Source organism: Salarias fasciatus, chromosome 13 (genome assembly GCF_902148845.1).
Source record: "Salarias fasciatus chromosome 13, fSalaFa1.1, whole genome shotgun sequence".
NCBI lineage: Eukaryota > Metazoa > Chordata > Actinopteri > Blenniiformes > Blenniidae > Salarias > Salarias fasciatus.
In genome coordinates, this window is record NC_043757.1 from 8953931 (window position 1) to 8973905 (window position 19975).

General features: G+C 43.0%; 1 protein-coding gene across 2 annotated transcripts in view; it reads right to left on the bottom strand.

Moving 5' to 3' along the window:
• inpp5a (inositol polyphosphate-5-phosphatase A) overlaps window positions 1-16004 on the bottom strand; it is a 153935-nt gene extending 137931 nt beyond the window's left edge. For both annotated transcript variants that reach the window (XM_030106190.1, XM_030106191.1), the window contains exon 1: window positions 15452-16004. In XM_030106190.1, the coding sequence (XP_029962050.1) occupies window positions 15452-15529 (78 nt within the window). In that variant the 5' untranslated portion in view covers window positions 15530-16004. The remainder of the gene's footprint in view (window positions 1-15451) is intronic.
• Window positions 16005-19975: the final 3971 nt, after the last annotated feature.

Genomic DNA, 19975 nt, shown 5'->3' on the forward strand with positions numbered 1-19975 from the left:
TCCCCCTGCCATCAGTGGAATGTTTCTATAACCTCGCCGACACACTGATCCTGGGGTTTCGCCAGGGACGTACATCTACACTTTTACTTTGACAATTTAACAAGGCTTCCATCTGTCATGCGGACAAAGCAAATACCTATAAAAGCTAAATGAGGAGCATTAGCAGGTGGATAAATGTACTCCTTTCTCAGCAGGCATTCATCGCGCCCATTCTAACGGGCCCGCCGCTCGCCAAATTGGACAATAAAACCCAGCGGAGCAGGCAAGGTAGGGACGCTGCCATCTGTTCGGCTGGCACGCCAACCGGCATCTCCACGCCGCTCCGTCTCGCAGGAGACGCGAGATGAGCGGACACTTGTCCTCAAGGCTCCAGAGTGTTGACAGTTTGCAGGCAAGTGGCCAGAATGACCCTCCAGACAAGTGTGTGTGTGTGTGTGTGTGTGTGTGTGTGTGTGTGTGTGTGTGTATACCAGCCAAGTGTGAGGTCTTTTATCAGAGGCTGATTCAGGAGCGAGTCAAACCGCTGCTCCACTGCGTACTTGTATTGTTTAAATCCAGGTTATTAATGAAGCTGAGAAGAATTTCTGTTTCATCAATAAAGCCCACTGAACTGTCTGGCATGTCTTCTTTAGTTTTAGTTACAAGGTGTAGGTTTAAGTGTCTGAGTCGATCTAAAGAACAGACAGAGAAATAGAGAGAAACAGAGGAATAGTACTGTTATTTATATCTCAAAGCCAAAATCCAAATAAAAATTGTGAATCACTCTGTTATTGCACAGCTAAAGCACATTATCACACACTACCAAACACCGTTCCCCCGCATCTATTCCTGTAAAAAGTAACTCCACCCATCAATCATTTCACACAACTCAGGTTCAAACCTGCCATTTTCTTGCAGTTTGTTTACTTGATGAATGAATGTGCCAGATCGAATTAGACCATCACAAGTCATTCAAATCGCAACAAGTCATTCATTCAAGTGACACTTAAACCGCCGCACGGCTCTTCCACGTTGGATTGTGGGACGATTCGGCCGGAACACCGTGAAGAAATAATAGGATGTCTCGGACAAAGATCCACTTGTGGTTGGGCTCTATATATAGCAGGAGTAAGAGCGGCAGCAGAAGCGGTGCTGAGGACAGGAGGGTCCGCATTGTTCCAGCTGTCCGCAGTGGAAACTTTACTGTCGCCCAGGGGAAGACCGGGCGATAACCCTCTCTTTAAAGGCTGGGGGGGGGGGGGTCACCAAGCTGTGAGAGTGGACCACACACACATTCTCACACACACATATTTGCTGGAAAACCAGCAGAGAGCCGGTATGGTTTGGAAATAAGAGGGGAAATCAGCAGGGAGTGGTCGAACCCAGCGGCCCCCACCCTCACCCTGTGGTTCAAAAATGGCAAACATGAGCACAGAGCTGCTTTTTTCTGTTGTGGTGAACATATTAAACTTTCTTTTTATTTGTTTCATATTAAACTTTACTGGCAATTCTTCTACAAAGAGCTTTTCTGTGAGAGACATCAAGCAAGCTGCAGCAGATATGGAAAAAAAAAACGGTGTTAAAATACAGCAATGACGTCGGGTTTGGGTGTTTTGATGAACGCTGCACTCCAGGATGTCTGCTGCTCCGGGTCTTCGTTTTCAGAGCCGTGAGTGGGAGGACTAATGATGCAGCAATTAGAGCAAGGCGCCGAGGCTCCATCGCCACTGCAGCGTGCCGAGGACGCTGCCGGACCACACCGGCTCTCCGGATGCAGCGCCACATCCACCCAGGCAAAACAAACACGGCAGCGCACTCACACATCCAGGTGAAAGTCACCAGTAGCGAGGGTTTATTATGTATTGTGACTTTCCATAAATGGCAAGCGGAGGACGTCAAACTGCGAGGCGATCATCGGAGGGAGTTGTTGAGAGAAAGCAGACTCAGTGAAGGAGGAAACACAGCAGGCATGATGTGAGACAGCTTTTGACACCAACAGTTCCAGTAAAGCCAGGATGGATGTTGTGTAAATCAAACTGAAAACAATAAGGTGTCGCTGAAGAATCTGAGCCAACGACTTGTCTGGATGAGAAGACACCGCAGAGATCTTTTACTGCTACCGTTCAGCAAAACGTTCTTGGAAAAACTATGAAGCTGGTGTCAATTTTCAAGCACTTCAAGTCTTTTTAACTCAACTTTATTTATATAGCGCTAAAACAACAACTACTGCTGGCACAAAGTGCTATAAAGGCATATATATAAGTGCAAGTGCAAGAATAAAACGCAGTAATTTAAAATCAAATAGTAAAAGTAAATGTTTTTTTTTAAAACTTATTCGGTCTATTTTGTGACTTATTTTTGTTTTTCACTGACGTTTGTGGCTGCAGATATTAAGACTTCAATCATGTCAGAGTTTACCATCTTGACTGTTTTACACTGAGGCCATGTTTCTATACAATGTAAACCAACAAAATCAACACTATAGTAAAAGTTAATAAGTTTTTTTAAGCAACTTTTACTCTCAAAAACTCCACACATAAGCCACATTCAACTGTTTCAAGGCGAGCTGCTTTGACATCACTTTTACCAATATATGTATAATTAAAGTCACATGTTCAACATCAAGCTTTGAGAAATGAGGAATATTTTACTTTTAGCATTACTCAGTATATCACTATTTATCTCCTCAGACTCTAGAAATGTATGCATCAAATGTAGTACGGTCAATACATCTGAAATGCAAGAAAAATCACATTTTTTTCAAAAACTGTTGGACATAAATGAATGAAACTATCCCAACTATTTTTGCAACTCAAGTTGGAATGTGTGTGTGACCCAGTCATGCCCGATATTTTTAGAAGCCAAGATTGTAGTAGTACCAACCAGTTGCTCTGACCGGAGCAGGAAATCCTATCAGGCAAAAAGGCGACCAGGAAGTCATAAGCGTCATCACTACCAGGCCACGCTTAATGACTTCGGCAGAACCAACATGTGCTTTTTTTGGGCTGGGGCCCCCACTGACAGGGGGGGGAAAAGAAAAAAAACGAAATCAAAAACAAACACAAACAATGGCTTTAGTGGGGAAATATTCCCTGCCTGACTGTACGAGGAGCAGAGACAATAGGCTCCATCAACGGCTCTGGGTTAAAGAAACAGCCGTCCTGCTGGGAATGTGTGGATGGGGGGAGGCAGGGGTGGGCGGGGGGGGGGGGGGGGGGGGGGGGTCTGACTTGCAGAACAAGTTCAATTGCTGCATTTCTCAAAAGATTCTGAAGAGGACGACTTGACGCGTGAAGCTCAACGCTCTTCAAACATGTTAGCAAACTGTGGCTGAGCGGCAAGACCCGGAAGGCAAATTCAAAGGAGGAAACCAGCTGTTAAATAAGCAGCAGCATGTGGACGACGAGGCTTCGAGACGTAGAGGATGTTGACTAAAACCAAGGAAATCTAAAATCTGCCTTTAGCTTCATGACAGTAAAGGCCAGCTCAGTGTTTTCCATAAATGGATTTCCACTGATGCAGATGATGGTGTATTAAACTGTAGTAAATGTAAACTTGCGAGCTGCAGAGACACTCTTTAATCCTTCATTGTTTTATTAATCAACTCATGCTTGCACCCAAACTCCTCACTTAAATGTTTCAGAAAAGTTGTGTTTTCCCTCTCCACATGATAGTGGGGGCATTTCAAAACTAACAGACATTTAAGCAATGGACATTCTGAAACCTACATGATATTTTAGAACTCTTTAGTGTTCAGATAAAAGATGGAAACTGTAAGAACAGAAACATTTCAAAGTCAAAAGCCCAAATGTCAGAAAGAAATGTGAAATATTGATTAAAAAGTTCCCAATGATGACAACCAGCCAAACAAAAATGTCACCTACTATCATTTGAGAAACAAGTTAAAACGAAAATATCTCAGTATTTAAAGTTCAATTCAAGTAAATCACGGCACAATAAGGAAGCTTCTGTGGGAGTGAACTTGATGTGGATCAGAGACTGAAGGCCTGCTGTAAGCTCTGTTTAACACCCTCCTGAAGGTTTACAAGCCAAATTCCTTTGATAAACACCGCTGACGCAGGCTTCAATGGCCAACATAAACTGTGCGCCCAATCCCAGGTAGAAACACACTCATGACAATAGGTCGACGATGTAAAAAGCACAACCCTCATTCTCTGACCACTCCAAACAAGTGTGGGTAAAACCTGAACAGAGAGCCTCCAAACTGTAAATAAACACATGGGCAGCGTTAACTGGTTCCATGACATGCTTAGCATACTAACTGAGATCCTCACACAATAAAATCCTCAGCCTGGCAGATCTGAACATGCAGACGTCTGCAAATCCTCTGAAGGATGATCTTTGTTAATAAGGGAGCTTTGTCGTCACAAAAAACTGAACTCAAAGCAGACGTTTTCAACATTCCCTTTTGTAGAATTCATGGATCAGATATCCGACACATGTAGCTGTAACATACAATCATTAACATACCAAAAGTAGCAGGTCAGGCTTGATCATCTGTGTGTTTGTATTCATCAAAAGTCACATTGTTCTTGCAATCAGAGTTTCCCCCAGAAAACTTGCTAAGCCTGGTGGTTGGACTTCTAGAGAAGCCCACCGTGTTTATGCAAAAAAAAAAAGTTAAAAGTTGACAGAAATTTTAAAATTATGACTATTTTGTGTTATTGTCAGCATTTATTAACAATACTTAAATGCAGAGTCTTACAAAAAGGCACAATCTTAAAATAAAGTTTTAACGAACACAAAAAATACAATTAAAATTAATAATATCAAATATTTTCACCTAAGTTAAATCCTAGTGAATCTTAAAACAAGCCATTGCTGTTCACATTTAAAGGTAAAATAAGATAACAAAAATAAAAAAGTGCAAACACGATCAAGGTGTAAAAACAGGGCACTCAGAGGCTGAGGAGGTATCTGCTGGACTGTGTGACCTCGTCTACTTTTTTGAATGAAAAACTGAAGAAAAATTATTGAAAAATTATTAGATTACTTACAGTTGATATAGTTAATATTTTAATATTGTACAAAACATGCTTACCATACTCGGTCTTGTAGAGTCATCCGCTAAATGTAGGGTCAGCTAACTGTAGCATCGCAGTAAATCATTGACTGTTTGACATATTTACATATTGCCAGTTGCTACGGTTAACACTTGCTGCTGCCATTATGTTCTTTAAGTATTTGTTGTTTATATGGAGCCCCCTTGGCCTTGGGTGTGAACGAGCGGCCTCATCGTCTCCTCCTGTGCTCCTCTGACTTCGGAAAAAGAAAGCGTCCAACGTTTTTTGACCCTTTCGCCGTGACATGTCGCGTAAAAGCCGTTAGTGTGCAGACAGGTAAAGACAGGCAGCGGTTGTAGGGGTCAGGTGATGAAAATACACCTCACCTCTGACCCCCTATGCGTTCACGTATCGACCATCAGATGTCGCTATCGCACTTTCACCCGTATCACCAGACACGATTAAAAGCTCTATACACCGTCTTTGGTATCGCTGATTTGGTGCATAAACAGACATATTTACAATAAATAAACCAGCGACGTTCAGCCTGGTGGGGGGGCAAGAAAAAAAATTAAAAATAAAAACACCAACATCACCCACCAGGTGGATTAACCTGTTTGTGCAAGAAGCTTAGGTTTTTCGACAGATGCAAATGCAGAAATTCATTCAAATAACTGGGTTCCATGTATTTCACTTGGAGCTCTGCCGATTCTCATCTACTCTCAAATCAGAGCGCTCTTCGTTTGGAAGTTGGTGACACTTTCTCGCAGCTGTCGAAGTCTTTGAGAATCAAACCTGCGTCCCGTCACGCTTCGATGGAGACAGTGAGAGGCAGCAAGCAGTAAATCCAATTATACACCTCATAAACACTTTATAGCTCCTAAACGACTCCTCAATTTGTGGGTCCGTGATTAATGAGCTTAGTTAATTACTCTGGATGTGCTACAGTCGTGTTTTTGCGATGGAAGAAAACATCTGAGCCGAAGAACGCAATTGGTATACGAGATATCTCAGTTCCAAACAGGTTGGGACAATTCATAAATTGTAAAAAAAAAAAAAACACGATACAGTTATATTCAATTTTCACATGCATGAAACAAAGCATGCAGTTTTCACATTTTTCCACAGTCTTGGACAGATTCTTGCTTGCATACTGGTGAATCTCAACTTTACTTTTGAGAGGCTGCGCCACTCTGAAATACTCCATTTAAATTCAGTCAAATCCCTGATGGATAACCAAACAACCAAACTGTCAGCTCTTATTTTATTGGCATAACTGACTTATTCCAACCTTTAGCTGGCTCTGTCCCAACTAAAAACATATCTTTCTTTAAATATCCAGCATCTTAAGACACTCTCCTGAACTTTGGGGCAGGAAGCTTGAATTCCATGTACTCAAAGGCACGTCTTCATGTTGGCGAACTGCTGCCGTCTCTGCATTGACTCCTGTGAGCGAGTCTTTGGATTCACCCTCACTGGTTTTCCCATCCTGGATAATTACGGTTCCTGGAATGGGCCCAAACTTTCCTCGCTTGGCGTCGACACTCCCACCCTTATCCCACTTCCTTATCTGGGTCCAATGGGGCCCGGCTGTTCATTGTCCCGCTCTGCTCACACACACACACACACACATTATCAAAAAACTCTCCTGAGCCGAGGTCAATGAACTCCAGCGAAAACCGGCCGTGTTGAGCCACCGTAAAAATCCCTGTCTTCTGTTATGAATTACAGGGAGTTGGTGTGGATGTCCATGTCTGAGTTCGCATGTATGTCTCATGTGTGCGTCATCTCTCCAGGGAGACCCTCGATATAAGCCCTCCTGTCTGGTTCAGAGAGCGGCTGCATATTTTGTGCGTGAGAACTGGGATGTCACAAAGCTTTTTTTTTCCTTCTTCTTCTTTTTTCCAAACGGAAAGCGAACAGTAGTCCAAAAAGCTATGAAGGTGCCTAAAAACAACAAGCATCTGGTCTCTGATCAACAGAAAGACAGGACTTGTATCCCAATTTGAATATGAATCATTATTGAATTCCATGGAGCGTGTAAAAAATGTCCTGGTTTGGTAATGCAACTATATCAACAACACAAAAAGAGAAAGATGTAGGATTGAAACCTATCCAGGCCCAGTCAAGAGGCAAGCCAACAAAATGGGCTGAAGTCAAGACAATACGCAAAGATCACTGATAGAAAGATAATCCACATCCCAAAAACCTCATTCATGTTGACACTGGCTTTCATTACTAGCAATTTGACAAATACAACTGAGCCAATTACTTCTAGGTACATTTTAGTGACAGGTTAACATAAAATACAATGACGACAACACACCAAAACAAAAGAATGAAACATGAAAGGATGGAGGCAAAACATAAGAAATAAGCATGAAATACTGGAAATGAACCAAGACTTCAGGATCCGAAGAAAAACATCAGGGACAGTGTCAAAAAGTCAGGAATAGAGGCAGTCAGGAATACTTCTAGAATCAGGGAAAACGTCAACATCAAAATGTCAGAAATCAGAGTAAAATGTCAGGAATCACAACAAACCATCAGGTGTACGAACAAAATGCTGATGAATAAAGATGAAACATCAAGAGAATAAATATAAAAAAGTCCTAAAAATCCAAGCAATTTAGCAAAGGTTCAAATTTCAAGAAAAAATCCATTACTGAATGAATGCTTTTCACAAAATGCAGTCGTCTCACAGAACGGTTTATCTCTCACCCAGAGACAACATGAATAAAACTGCAGAGCAGAACAACTAAAAAGCCGTCTTACATTTCTAACACTCGGGCTTCCAGAAGATTAACATGAAGAAATTCATTCTCTCATCACCGCCTCTCAGAGGGATGATTCTCTTCAAATTGTGTGGTTGGCCGAAACAAATTCAAGATGAATGCTAAAAATATAAAGACCGGGCCGCTTTCCGTTACTGCAAACTCACTGACTGATGTCAGGGAGTTTGGCAAACATGCCATCAAGAGAGGCTGCGAGAAGAAAACTGAGAAGACTGTGTGACAAAGACAAGTGGAGACGGCAGAAGGAGGCATTTCCCAAACAGGAAACCTCTGCTCAGCTCGAGTGGCTGTGGCATCAGTTCCTTTGTACTCTGTAATTACCAACTTATTAAATCCATATGCAGGTGAAAAACCTGCTTGGTAATATCTTGCTCTTCATGTAATTACAGGCTTCTATTGTTGCCCTGATGTTGACGAAAGCTGCCGACGCCTGACGTCGATACTTCAGGTTTCTGAGGCTCCATTTACACGATGTGTAAAAGTGGAAACGGTACGTTTTTTGAAATTGTGCTCCGGAAAGTTTCACGTTTGCGCATCATTCTAAAAATGTTTAGCCTTCATATTGAAGATAACACATCTTATACACTTGTACGTCGTCATTTTTATTAAATGTTATAATCTTTAACTGAACCATTGAAGGCATTTTTCTCATTTCAACAGTATGGAGTAGCGTCTATAAGCAGAAAACAGTGAGCATTATGTAATGTGAAAACACTGCAGTCTCCTCTGACCACACCTGCCATTAAATTTTAATGTCAATGAATCAAAAGCTGAAAACCAGTCCAAATGTGCAAAACACTTTGTACTGTGTGGCTGACAGCAACAGACTGCAGCATTCACACCACATTAACAAAACCATTCTAATTTCCACCGAAATGGCATTTCAGCCCATCAATCTAACAAACCAACTGCTAGTCATTCCAAGAGCATCTACAGGAAAATGGACAGAATCTGAGAAACGATGTGGAGAACGAGCAACGATGAAGATCACTGTATCCCTGATTGTTCACAGCGTCATAGAAAACAGAACCAACACTGTCTGATTTAACTTATCTAAACTGATTGTGAGGTAAAATACCAATGTAAATGTTCTCGGTTGAAATCAGACTAATCATTCCCTTCGGGTGGCGACTTTCTGACATCTATTGGCTTTGAAATTCTAATTCTGTGGTATGACGTGATGCAGGAGGGCAGAGCAGCAGGGAGAACTGAAATAGCATCATCTGATCTTTCTTTCATAAACTTTTCCACTCCTGCAGCAATACTTCAGAAACTTCTTTGGAATAGAGAGAAAGGCAAAAATGGAGATCTAGCCGTCGGCCCAAACATTTTGGTCATCTTGCTCAGGCTGTAGCTGTGGAATAACTCCGCCTGTGCATCGTTGACTTCCCCCGTCTCCATGTCTTATCAACACCGCGTCACGTCTGGTATCGCACATTCGCGCTACTACTGCCAACACTATAAATACACAAATGCTCAATTACATTATTCAGTCGGGGAATTCACTACCATGTGCCGTGTGACTGAAGGCTATATTTATTTTTCTGGAGAGCGCGCTGGCTGCAAGACCATCCTCGCGCGTTTTAAAAAGGGAAACGAGCCGATAATTAGCTGCAGGGGTTACAAGCGGTAATCACAGACACCTCACAAATACCTCCCCACAGCACAGGCACACATACCGCAAAGAGCCACCGTGCGTCTAAGGACAAGCCGAGGCAGGTATGGTTTTTTTTTTCCCTACTCTGTTCCATCTCCAGTGGTGTAAACATGCCAGCTCGGTAGGGTCCGGCCGCTGACAGCCAGAGCTAATGAGCTGTCAGTGAGCAGAGGAGAGGGAAGGACAAAAAAACCTAACAGAAGGTGGTATTTGAGAGCAGCTTATTGCATCGCCACATGGTCATCTCAGGTGGGCGCTCTTAAGATGTGGATGTAATCAAAAAGTGCAAAATAATATCAACATGCAAACGGAGCTTTAAAAAGAATGATTGTGATGAGAGTAATAAGTAAAATCAGCTATCAGACAGCCAAACGGTTGGCATCTTTCAGTCATATTTAAATCATTCGTCTGAACCCAACTCGGCTTTCCACTGGACGGTCTCCAAAAAGACACGATGCCATCTCTTCAGTACTGTCAACGAGCCACATCCAGATACCACAGGAGATCAGATAATAGATGAAGACATTCAAATTGCACCTACAAAGTGTTTCTCTACAACCGATAAGGACAAGTTTGCTGTGTTCTTACGTCCTGGGCCTCAAATGCCTCACTTCAGCTTGCGTCTACTCAGGAGGTGACGGGGCACAGCACAGGGCAGGAGGTCGCGCGTGTTTACCAAGAGGTCAAGACTCAAACCAAAGTGAAAACAAAGCTGAACAGGAGCATATCTCTGGCTCTCACTGACAGCTGGAAGTGGCCTGGAGCTACGTAAACGTTATGCAGCGCCGTAGACGGAGTGATTATCGGCTCCTGAGGTCCACTCAAGTGAAATGGCTAAGTTATGTCAATGTCTGCAAAATACAATAAAGTAAGCTGACGTACGGTTGATTTTCAAACATAAAAGTGTCATTAAGTTTGTTTCACGTCTTTACCAACAAACCACATTGTTCATAGGAGCAAATTGACATCCTGACATCCTGGGTCAAGGCTCCTTCTGCTCAGTTCAGGTGTTTTAAACCTCAGTGACGTTTGGTTTTGGAGGATATTTAATTAACCGAGTTCCAGCCCAAGCACTATGCTTGTGCAGATCTGTGTGTATCAACACGCTATTTTAACGGATTGAAAAGGAAAACACGTCTTTTAAAATGTTTTATAACCATTCGGATTTACTTCACGTGCTAATACGCCATCCCCTGGACCACTGGAAGGAGTATTTTGCCCACTTTCGTCAGTCCGGCTCTGTCTCCTCTTCACCTCCAGCAGTTGAGCTAAGCTAACTGCGATGCTAACAGCTGGGATCCAGCCGCTGGACGCAGAGAGACAATAAAGGTATGTATGATCTTGTCTCACGATAAAAAGGATAGGGATAGGGCGTGGGTCCAAAATCTTCAGAGTATTCCTTTAAAGTGAGGCAAGACCGGCAAGTCTGCATGGGCTTGTCTGTTAATACATTTAACATCTCTGTGCTACTTAAAGAAGACGTGAGCTGCAGGTGGAAGCTTTCATTCAACACTTGAGCAATTACTCAAACTTCAATTAGTATTAGTATAATAAGGTATTTCAGTGGTTGCACCATCATTCATAATGTCGTGTCTTGTCCTTGCTGATCTAACAGATCAACTTTTCTTTCGAGAAGTTTATGGTTTGGCTGTCACAGTGTGGTTATTTGACGACACCGGCGTGGCGTCCACCTGCTCAAATAAGCCAACTCTGAAAGAAAACACTGACAGAAAACACTGAAAGATTACAGCTACTGGCCCACGAGCCATCTCATGTCGATCTTTCCAGAAGGCCATACACTTAAAATTGAATTTGTTCATAGCACTGTATTTTCCCTGAGAATATAAAGTTTATAGCAATGAATCACTCAGCAAAACCAAAACTTTAGTTTACTTTACGTCTGCTTCAGTTTGAGATATACCTGTTGCAGTCATTACTTCATGCTGGTGCAACAGGTCAAACTCTACCACTGCGGAAGCCACCACAGACCCTACAGTGTCAGTTTACACTGGCGACGGGATCATTAACGGCTCCATCTGTGTTTAATTATGTATTACAGGGGGACTTAGGGATCAGGGATTCAGTGGCACCCAGGGGACTCCTGCAGTTCTCTCACACTGGCTCCAGGATGGAAGCACTTTATCAAGACCCTGCATAATGCATGCAGCAGCTTCACCATCAGCGCCCGGCGTCAAGGTTAAAATGCGTCAGGTCAACAAGCGCGGTCATTCAGTGGAGATGAGCGAAGAAAAGCCGATGAACGAGTCAAACACAGAGGTGAGGGAAGGTGTGAAAGGAGACGTGGGAGCTTTTCAGATGGAGCAAAGGGATCAGGACTGAATACATGTGAGGCAGAAAGACGAAGAGGAGGGCGCGCTGCGCACGGTGATTCACATGTACGGTGTGGATTTCTGGCGTTCACACCTATCCATTCTCACCAAGCGAAACGTGTCAACAGAACCTGAGCTTTACTCAGGCTGGAAGGTTAAAGACAAACTACAGGAGAAGTGAGAAGGAGGGGCGTTCTTTGGAAAAGCGGAGCGAGGGTGTGCAAAGGGTAAGCAGAGGTTGAATCTCAATGGCTGCGTTAAATAGGAGACGAAGCAATGTTTGCTCATGTAATTACATTCAGTCGAGGGTCAACGAGAAAGAAGCCAGGCTGAGCTGGGAGACGCTTTGTCTTTTGACTCAGCTGTTGCGCAAACAAACACTGTAAGTCTGAGGAAAAGTGGAATGAGTCTGCAGACGCATGAAGGCTTGACCGGCAGAGCCAACGCTTCCACATCAAGATGGCGAGTTTCATCACCGGATAGAAACAGCAGCACGGCTGACTGGAGTTCTTCCGTTTGGATGGTGTTGCTCTCAGGAGGTCACTTTTACACGCTTTGGAGGCAGGGAGAGCTCCCACTGAAGCAACATCTCATCAGAGGAAGAAATTATTTACTCATGATAAGAGGCCTGAAGCCTGGCGGCATCGCTGCTTCTTCTCCCTTTGAATCACCTACAGGCTATGTAGGCCTTTAACTGCTTCTTCTTTAACTGATAAGCAGAACTTAAGAGAACCAATCAGCAGCTATTTTGACATGAAATGATTGATTGTATTCGTCCAGGATGAAGATAATCAGATTATGTAATGTTAAAATGGCTTTTGATAGTTGTAACTTCAAGGTAACTTAATAATAAATGCACTCTGATCTACAAGGCACCGTAGGCTTGCAACGAAAACAGATCAGCTTACTGAAAACGCTCAGGCTCCACCGTCATGTAAACATCCAGAAACGACTCTTTCTGGAAACACTTGGGTCTCTTTGGAGTTGTTGATACTGCACATGCACACCATGTTCGTAGTAAATAATTTGTTGCACATGCATTAGATGGAAAATAACAAAGGCAGTCTCCAGAGTGTCATGACTCCCAGTCCATGTTCTCCTGGGACTTGGCAGTTTTAGAGTTGATCTAAATGTAACAGCAATCCAACTTTATCATTTCACCACGCAAATGTCTGAGAACTCGCCATACTGTTAACAGCAATATGTTTTCGAGCACATCTAAAAAAGTGAAAATAAAGAGCTTTCACTTGAAACATTGCCGTGTAAACGGGGTCTCAGTCCAGTTACCTTCAGTTTAGTTAGTCCTTACACTTGAATTTAGCTTCATTTCTCAATCTTATTTACCATTTTTTCCAACTTACTGCTGAAGGCCACGAGAACCAAACCCGAGTTCGACTTGGCTTTTCTTGTTTTACATTCCATTTTAAAAATAAATCTTTTCCATGTGACGGTCAGACTGCGAGATGATGAGATGATACAGGATCGTACATCCTGGCACGTTTCTCATGAACTGAAGGGTCGGGATCAGGCTGCGTATGTTCCCCACCACAAACAGCATAGTAGCATCAAAAGCGGCCCACAAAGGCTTCATTCAGCCCACATGTCTATCATAAGGGGTGCCGGCACGTTGGAGAGTATAGATGGCCTTATATGCGACCGGCGCTTGCACTCGGAGCAGGAAGCACGCTCACAAACTCGCATTTCGGCTCAGGCTGTTCGCGGTCTGGACGAGGGAAAGAAGAAAAAAACACAAGTATCCACAAGACACCCAAAGCGTGGTGCTGGTGAGAGGCGGGCTATATTTAGACTTACTCCAGCGAGGGAGACGGCTCTTCCCTCATGTTTGGGATCAGCACTTCAGGCGGGAGAGAAGAGGAAGAGAGGCGAGGAGGAGGAGGAGGAGGAGAAAGGGCTCCTTGTTTACACAACACTGAGGTGACACTATCTGCTCGAAGCCGAAGCGTTTCACTGCAACGCTTCCATCCTCATTTCAGAGCTGAAGAGTACAGGTACGACAGCGCGTCAGCGTAGAATAGGTATCATTCAACAACATGTACAGACACTCCTTAAGAAGCCCGACACACCCATCTCCTCACACAGCCTCGCTGCTCCTCGGCCCAGCGTGTGCCGAATAGTTCAACTCCACTGTTTGCTCGAACTGTGCAAATAGTTTCAAACGAGGATCGCCCTGGCACACATCACCGATCGAGGGTTCCCCAAAACCCACAGACGGTGACAGCCCAACACAGTTCACACTGTCCAACAACTATTCTTCATGAACCTGAGGTATTGCTACTCTAATAACATAACATAACTCTATTTTTAACTAAATACTGTTTTGCATTCATTGCAGAGACTATGGCAGCCACTACAGTCTGTCGTTGATCAACCTGAGGCATTCTCACATTTCTAATGACAAACAACACTGTAGTTTGTCCTCCTGCTTCAGCAGAAACACTGTTTCCCGTCACTTTCACACACAGCGGCAGTTCACAAAGGTTTATTATGCTCTACGCCCATTTATTACCAAGTATCTTCAAGGGCTGTGAATTACTCGGTAGAACAGCTTGCTTTATAATGCTAAGGTTGACGGCTGAATCCCTGATGACTGCGTGAGTGAGTGGGTGAAAGTGGCGGATCATGCTGAGATTACTAAAGTGGTAAATTTACTCAACGAGTAAAAAGTCCATTTACCGTCCTGATAAAACAAACTGTTTTGCTGATTCGCCTTTGTGCTTCCCACAACAACAAAACCCAGGTGCATTTACCTCGACCTTGTTGCATCGACAGCAGCAATCACATGGTCACATTTATCTCAAGAGATCTGATTGTTCCATTTACATGAACACTGGACACAGTGGTGGTATTATTATAATCACCAGAAATATTGCACCATTCAGTCAGTGGATCAGTCCTAAAAATGGTTCAGAATAGCAGCACTGTACAGAAGGTGGATTTGACAGCTCAACTAATGAAGATTGCTTCTTTTCAAACTGATCAAAAAGACTCGAGCAACAGGCAGTTTGTGCATAGTATTCAAAACACCTTGTTTGAAGCGCCACATGGTGACATTGCTTCACAGGCATGAGATGAGAGCTCAAAGGAAGCAGTCTGATGCGCCGTTTACATGGACTAAGATCAGATCATGAACAAGGTTACACCACTGCCTCCAATATCAGAGAGGGTCAATCTAGTCAGGTTAAAGTGTTTACATTCCAAGATTTTATTCGGATTGCTTATGGGGTTAGTAACTAGATAGTGAAACAGGATTTCTATTAATCGATCTTGTCACAGACTGATGCACACTAACTTTCTGACCACATAACGCTGGAAGAAGCGCTGATCAGTAACATCATGCTGCAGGACAGATATCATGTGAATGAAAACATAAAGCACCAGCTGTGGAGAAACACTCAAACATGGGTGTAAAGCAGGCAGCCCGCCTGGCGGTGCGACTGCTGGCACCAGACGTCTCCGTGACAGGTGAGGGGGAAAGCGGACCACCTCTTCACCCTGAACGCATCTGCAGAGCAGCACGAGAGGCCCATGTGTTCCTGCGTGACACCTGAACGTCACACTGGAGACACGCGAGTCGTGACCAGCTGAGGTGTTCATGGAGACAACACGAGGGGAACAACGATCACTCATCAATGGGGATGCACTCACATCTTCGAATAGAGATCCAACGTTGGCTGTGACCAGCAGTATTCCCGTGCCCTGCGCTGCTGTCAGCTTCCCTGCCATAATTTCTCTCTCGCAGGTGGTCCGAGGAGGGAGGGAAGGAAGGAAGGAAGGTAGGAAAGGGGACTTGAACAGCGGACTTCAGAGGTTAAAAAAAATAAAATTAAATAAAATCGAAGTGGTTCCGGAGAGAGTCTCAGCGGAGCGGGTTAAAACACGGGAGATGTGAAGCCGGTGCTGAGGCGACTCGGCTGGAGCATATTTTTTCTCAGTGGCCGTGCATCTGAACCGGGAGTTGTTGCTTTGCAGTGCGGAGCTCCGGCGGCGGCAGCGGCAGCGGCAGCAGCAGCAGCAGCAGGCGGCGGGAGGCGGGAGGCGGCGGCTGAGCGTGCTCGCTACTTTTCCCCGCTCAGAGCCATGGCGAAAAGTTCCCGTTTTTAATCCACGGAGGGCGCCTCGGGGCTCCGGGTCGCTGGTTGAAAGTGTCGCTCTCCCGAAGCAGGACGCTGCGCTGAGACCACCGCGTCCACCGTGCGGAGGGGATAGGCTGGAGTCCCGCAGCTCTGACGTCACCGCGCCAATGGAAACACGGCGCCGTCTTAAAGGGCCAGCGCGCGCTCGGCTCGGCTCGGCACGCGCTCCCAGGGCGCTGCTTCCATTATCGGACGGGTTTCCCCCGGACTTTGTCACGGCGCACTTCACGCACCTATCAACATTTCATCAGGTTTGCACAGTTTGTCACTTTAAGGTATTCACGCAAGCGCAGTGGTAAGATTATGTGGACACTTCTAAGAATTCATTTCTACTAATGAAATATGTCTTATTGCCGTTTTCTCCAAATTCTGAACTTTCTTCAGAATTGTGAGAAATGTCGGAAATCTGACTTTCAGTCTCACAATCCTGAGGAAAACATCAGAACTAGCTCTGTTTTTAGACTCAGAAACTTGACTTTTCACTCATTCTTCCAGAGAAAAATGCCTTAATAAATATAATGTATTCAGCAAAACGTCCAAACGTTAATGTTAATTTTACACCGTTAATGAGAAAATCTAGATTATTTTGCTCATAGCTCTGACTGGAATACATTGTTATGGCATATATACTATGCTGCGTGCGTGTGTGTGTGTGTGTGTGTGTGTGTGCTCAAGGATATCCTATTCAAGTGTGTTATTACAATTATAACTCAGTATTTACAGCAGGGTGGTGTCACAGTTAGCACTCTTGCCTCTTAGTAAGACTGCACAGCTATTCTGTGTAGAGTCTGCATGTTCTCCCTGAGCTCGCTCTGGGTTCCTTCACCAAACACAACATATCCACAAATACAAATGGAACTTTCAAACTTGAGTTTTACTCGGTGCTCAACTTTTTTAATTGCATCAGGTAAAGAATGCTCCAATAAAAGTCAACAATGATTCAAAAAATAAGCAATTCAAGGTAAAATACTACCTCACGCTCACATCCTTTGAGATTCTCAGTTTTTTTCTTGAGTTCTACCCTGTTGCTACCAGGTGACATGAGCTGTTAAAATAACTTTGTGAAATATGATCTTTTATCAACACATTCCAGAGCAAATATATTGATAGGCAGAGCATGAATGCACAGTCTGTGGAAACACGCCATCTATTCTTTATGATCTAGATTGCAGTGTCAATATAATGATGAATAATTTGCCAGCTACTGTGCAACCATAGGCTCAACCACACATTTTATTGTGGGATTATATTGTTCAGCACCAGCCATTTTATAGTGTGCGCTTCAGTCGCTTTCAGTATCTGTGATGCTAACTTGAATAAAGCCACTCTGGATGCAAACCACATGCAAAAACACGACGGATGTGCAATCCAGCCATGTTGTGCTTTGCCCTGTACTAAGTAATTGATCCTTCCACTTCAGGTGGGCTTTATTGCTTTAAAATAAATAAAAGAATTCAGCCTTCTAGGGGGAACAGGGAGGGAAAAAAATAAATGACTTTGCATCTTAATTCACACTTATATGCGTCAATTTTTAAATTTCGAGTACCTGCAATAGATGCAATAGATTTTGGTAATTTGTTTAAAATTTCTTTGTAACTGTCTTTTCAATCTCATGAAATCATAACCCAAATCGTTACAGGTTTTAATAGATATCATCACATCACCCCAGTCTTACTCCACATTTACATCACATTTCAACTGAAAGCACCTTGTTTTTATTTCAGAAAAGTCTTGGGTTTACACAGCATCATTTTCAAAATGATGTAGTTGGCATGCCAGGCCATCAGTTGGAGCTGTTGGTTGTTTTTGTAATTGATACAGATATTTGTATGAACACACAATCAAGCTGAATTGCTATCAGAAGTGACTTTCAACTATAAAACAACAAAGTTCCAGGAGTATATACACTGGGATTCATGTCACTCTGGAGGCAAATGTTGCTGTCTTACTCACAAACATACAAAATAACTATTTACTACAGCCGTGGTGCACATGTGCAGCAGCAGTGCTTAAGAAAAGTTGCCTGGAGCGTTATCAAAAGAATTATGTGTTCCCACGAACAAAATGCAATGAAAGTTTTCCATTTTCACCTGAAAATGTCATTGCGTGAACAGTGGCGATTCTCGAGTGTGCTGGGGCCATGGGCAAACATTCCCAAAAGGTCCCCCTTACATGCATGAAACGTATATCGGGGAAAATAAATCGGGAGCTTCCACTTAAAAAAAAAAAAAAAAAAAAAAAAAAAAATCTATTATTACTAAATAATTAAAAAAATGTGCTTTGGCGAAAAACAATATTTAAATGGTTCATAATTACAGTAAAAATAATAAAGAAACAGGAAATTTGCAGTGTGTCTGCTGTCAGCATCCACACAAATTCAAATATGTAAAACAGTAAAATGTGGCCGAAGGTCACTGCAGTAGCTACATTTTAAGGCGTCACTGAGGCGTGAAGTTGGTCAGCCCTTGGTTGCCCTCTAGTGGTCTGGAGTCCCCTTCAACTGCCTGCCTTGCCTGCTGACTTGCTCCGATTCTGAGTGAACAGGGCCTCAGTCACTCTACATTTTCCCCTTGTCCAGTTTAGACTTGATTTTACACTTTTCACTCAGACGCTGACAGCATGCGAATCAGTACATACAGCCTCAGACCCTCCCTCGTGGCCCGCGGTGCTTTTTCCACAGATCATATTGACTATAGAACAACTTGTCTGTATAAAGCTGGCGGAAACTGAACATTCTTTTAAAACACTCCTTCAAACAAATTTTACTGACTTTATTTTAAGTTATGGCATCTTTGAAATACCAGCTTTTGAAACGACCTGCTTCACAATGGTAACATTACAAAGAATTAATCTAATTTCTGATGAAAATTCTAATTTTGTGTTTTCATGTACACTTTCTCTCCTCTCTTCTTTCTCGATTTGCCGTTCATTGCTTGAGCCCTGATTCCTGATGGTTAGTCCTCTTCTCTCATTTTAGAGCAGTGAATGAGCAGGATCCTTTGCTCCACAATAAAGGGTTAATCCCTCACAGAGTCTGTGGTGTGATGTTTATTTGAAGAAGACTGCTTGCAGATAGAAACAGTATATTAGAGCAGGAGGCCTCACCAGACTGTAAAGTCACTGACCCGATCCCAAACCGCACGGCTAGTTTTTGTGCAGGGCAAATTTTTAATGAGCTATCGCAGCTCACTTTATGTGAAAACCGAGGCTAGGGGGAATATTTAAAGATGTAAAATATAGTTGTGGGGAAGAAGTGTGGAAATTTTCTCTGAAGAATAAAAAAGGTATTTATTCAGCTCTGTTCTAAATACAGCATATGTTACATAAGCTGCGACCTCTTTAGACTTTTCCCCTTAAAGTGAGTTCAGATGGGAGTTATGTCAATTACATTTTTAACATTACAAAAGACTGAATCAATGTATGTTTGGTATCTGTGTGTGTATTTACACAATACTGACAGAGGTATGTTTGTAGGCTACATCTTATATATAGTGTACCTATCTAATATATTTATCTTGTTTATATTATTTGTATATCATGACGTTACATTACATTTCTTACATAAATAAAGTGTAAGGTTCATGCTTCTTCCCACACCTTCAAATGTATAAACCTTGACTTTAGAGTGCATGCTCTTTGTTTGTTAGTGGCTTGTTGAATCAATAGTCCGCTGGGATCAGCTCCAGCTCCCACCACGACCTCAAGCTCTATAGAAGACGGATGAATGGATGTTGACTCTGCTTTTATTGGAATAGGTGCAAGTATAAAGAAATCTTCCTGATGATTTAAAGCTGTTGTTACTTGACCTTGAATGTGATTGAAACCTGTTTCAGGGTAAACCTCCTCCAACTGCACAACATTCCTGTAATCTTTTTTTTGTGTGTGTGTGTTTCACAGTGTTTCAGCAGTTGTTTTATTTTTTGTTTTTTTTGTTTTCTAACAAGTTCTGGTGATAGTTTTAATAAATCGTGTCTGGTCTTCTCTTTAAACAGGATTTCATTCCCGAAAAGTGGTTGTGGATGCATCTTTAAATGTT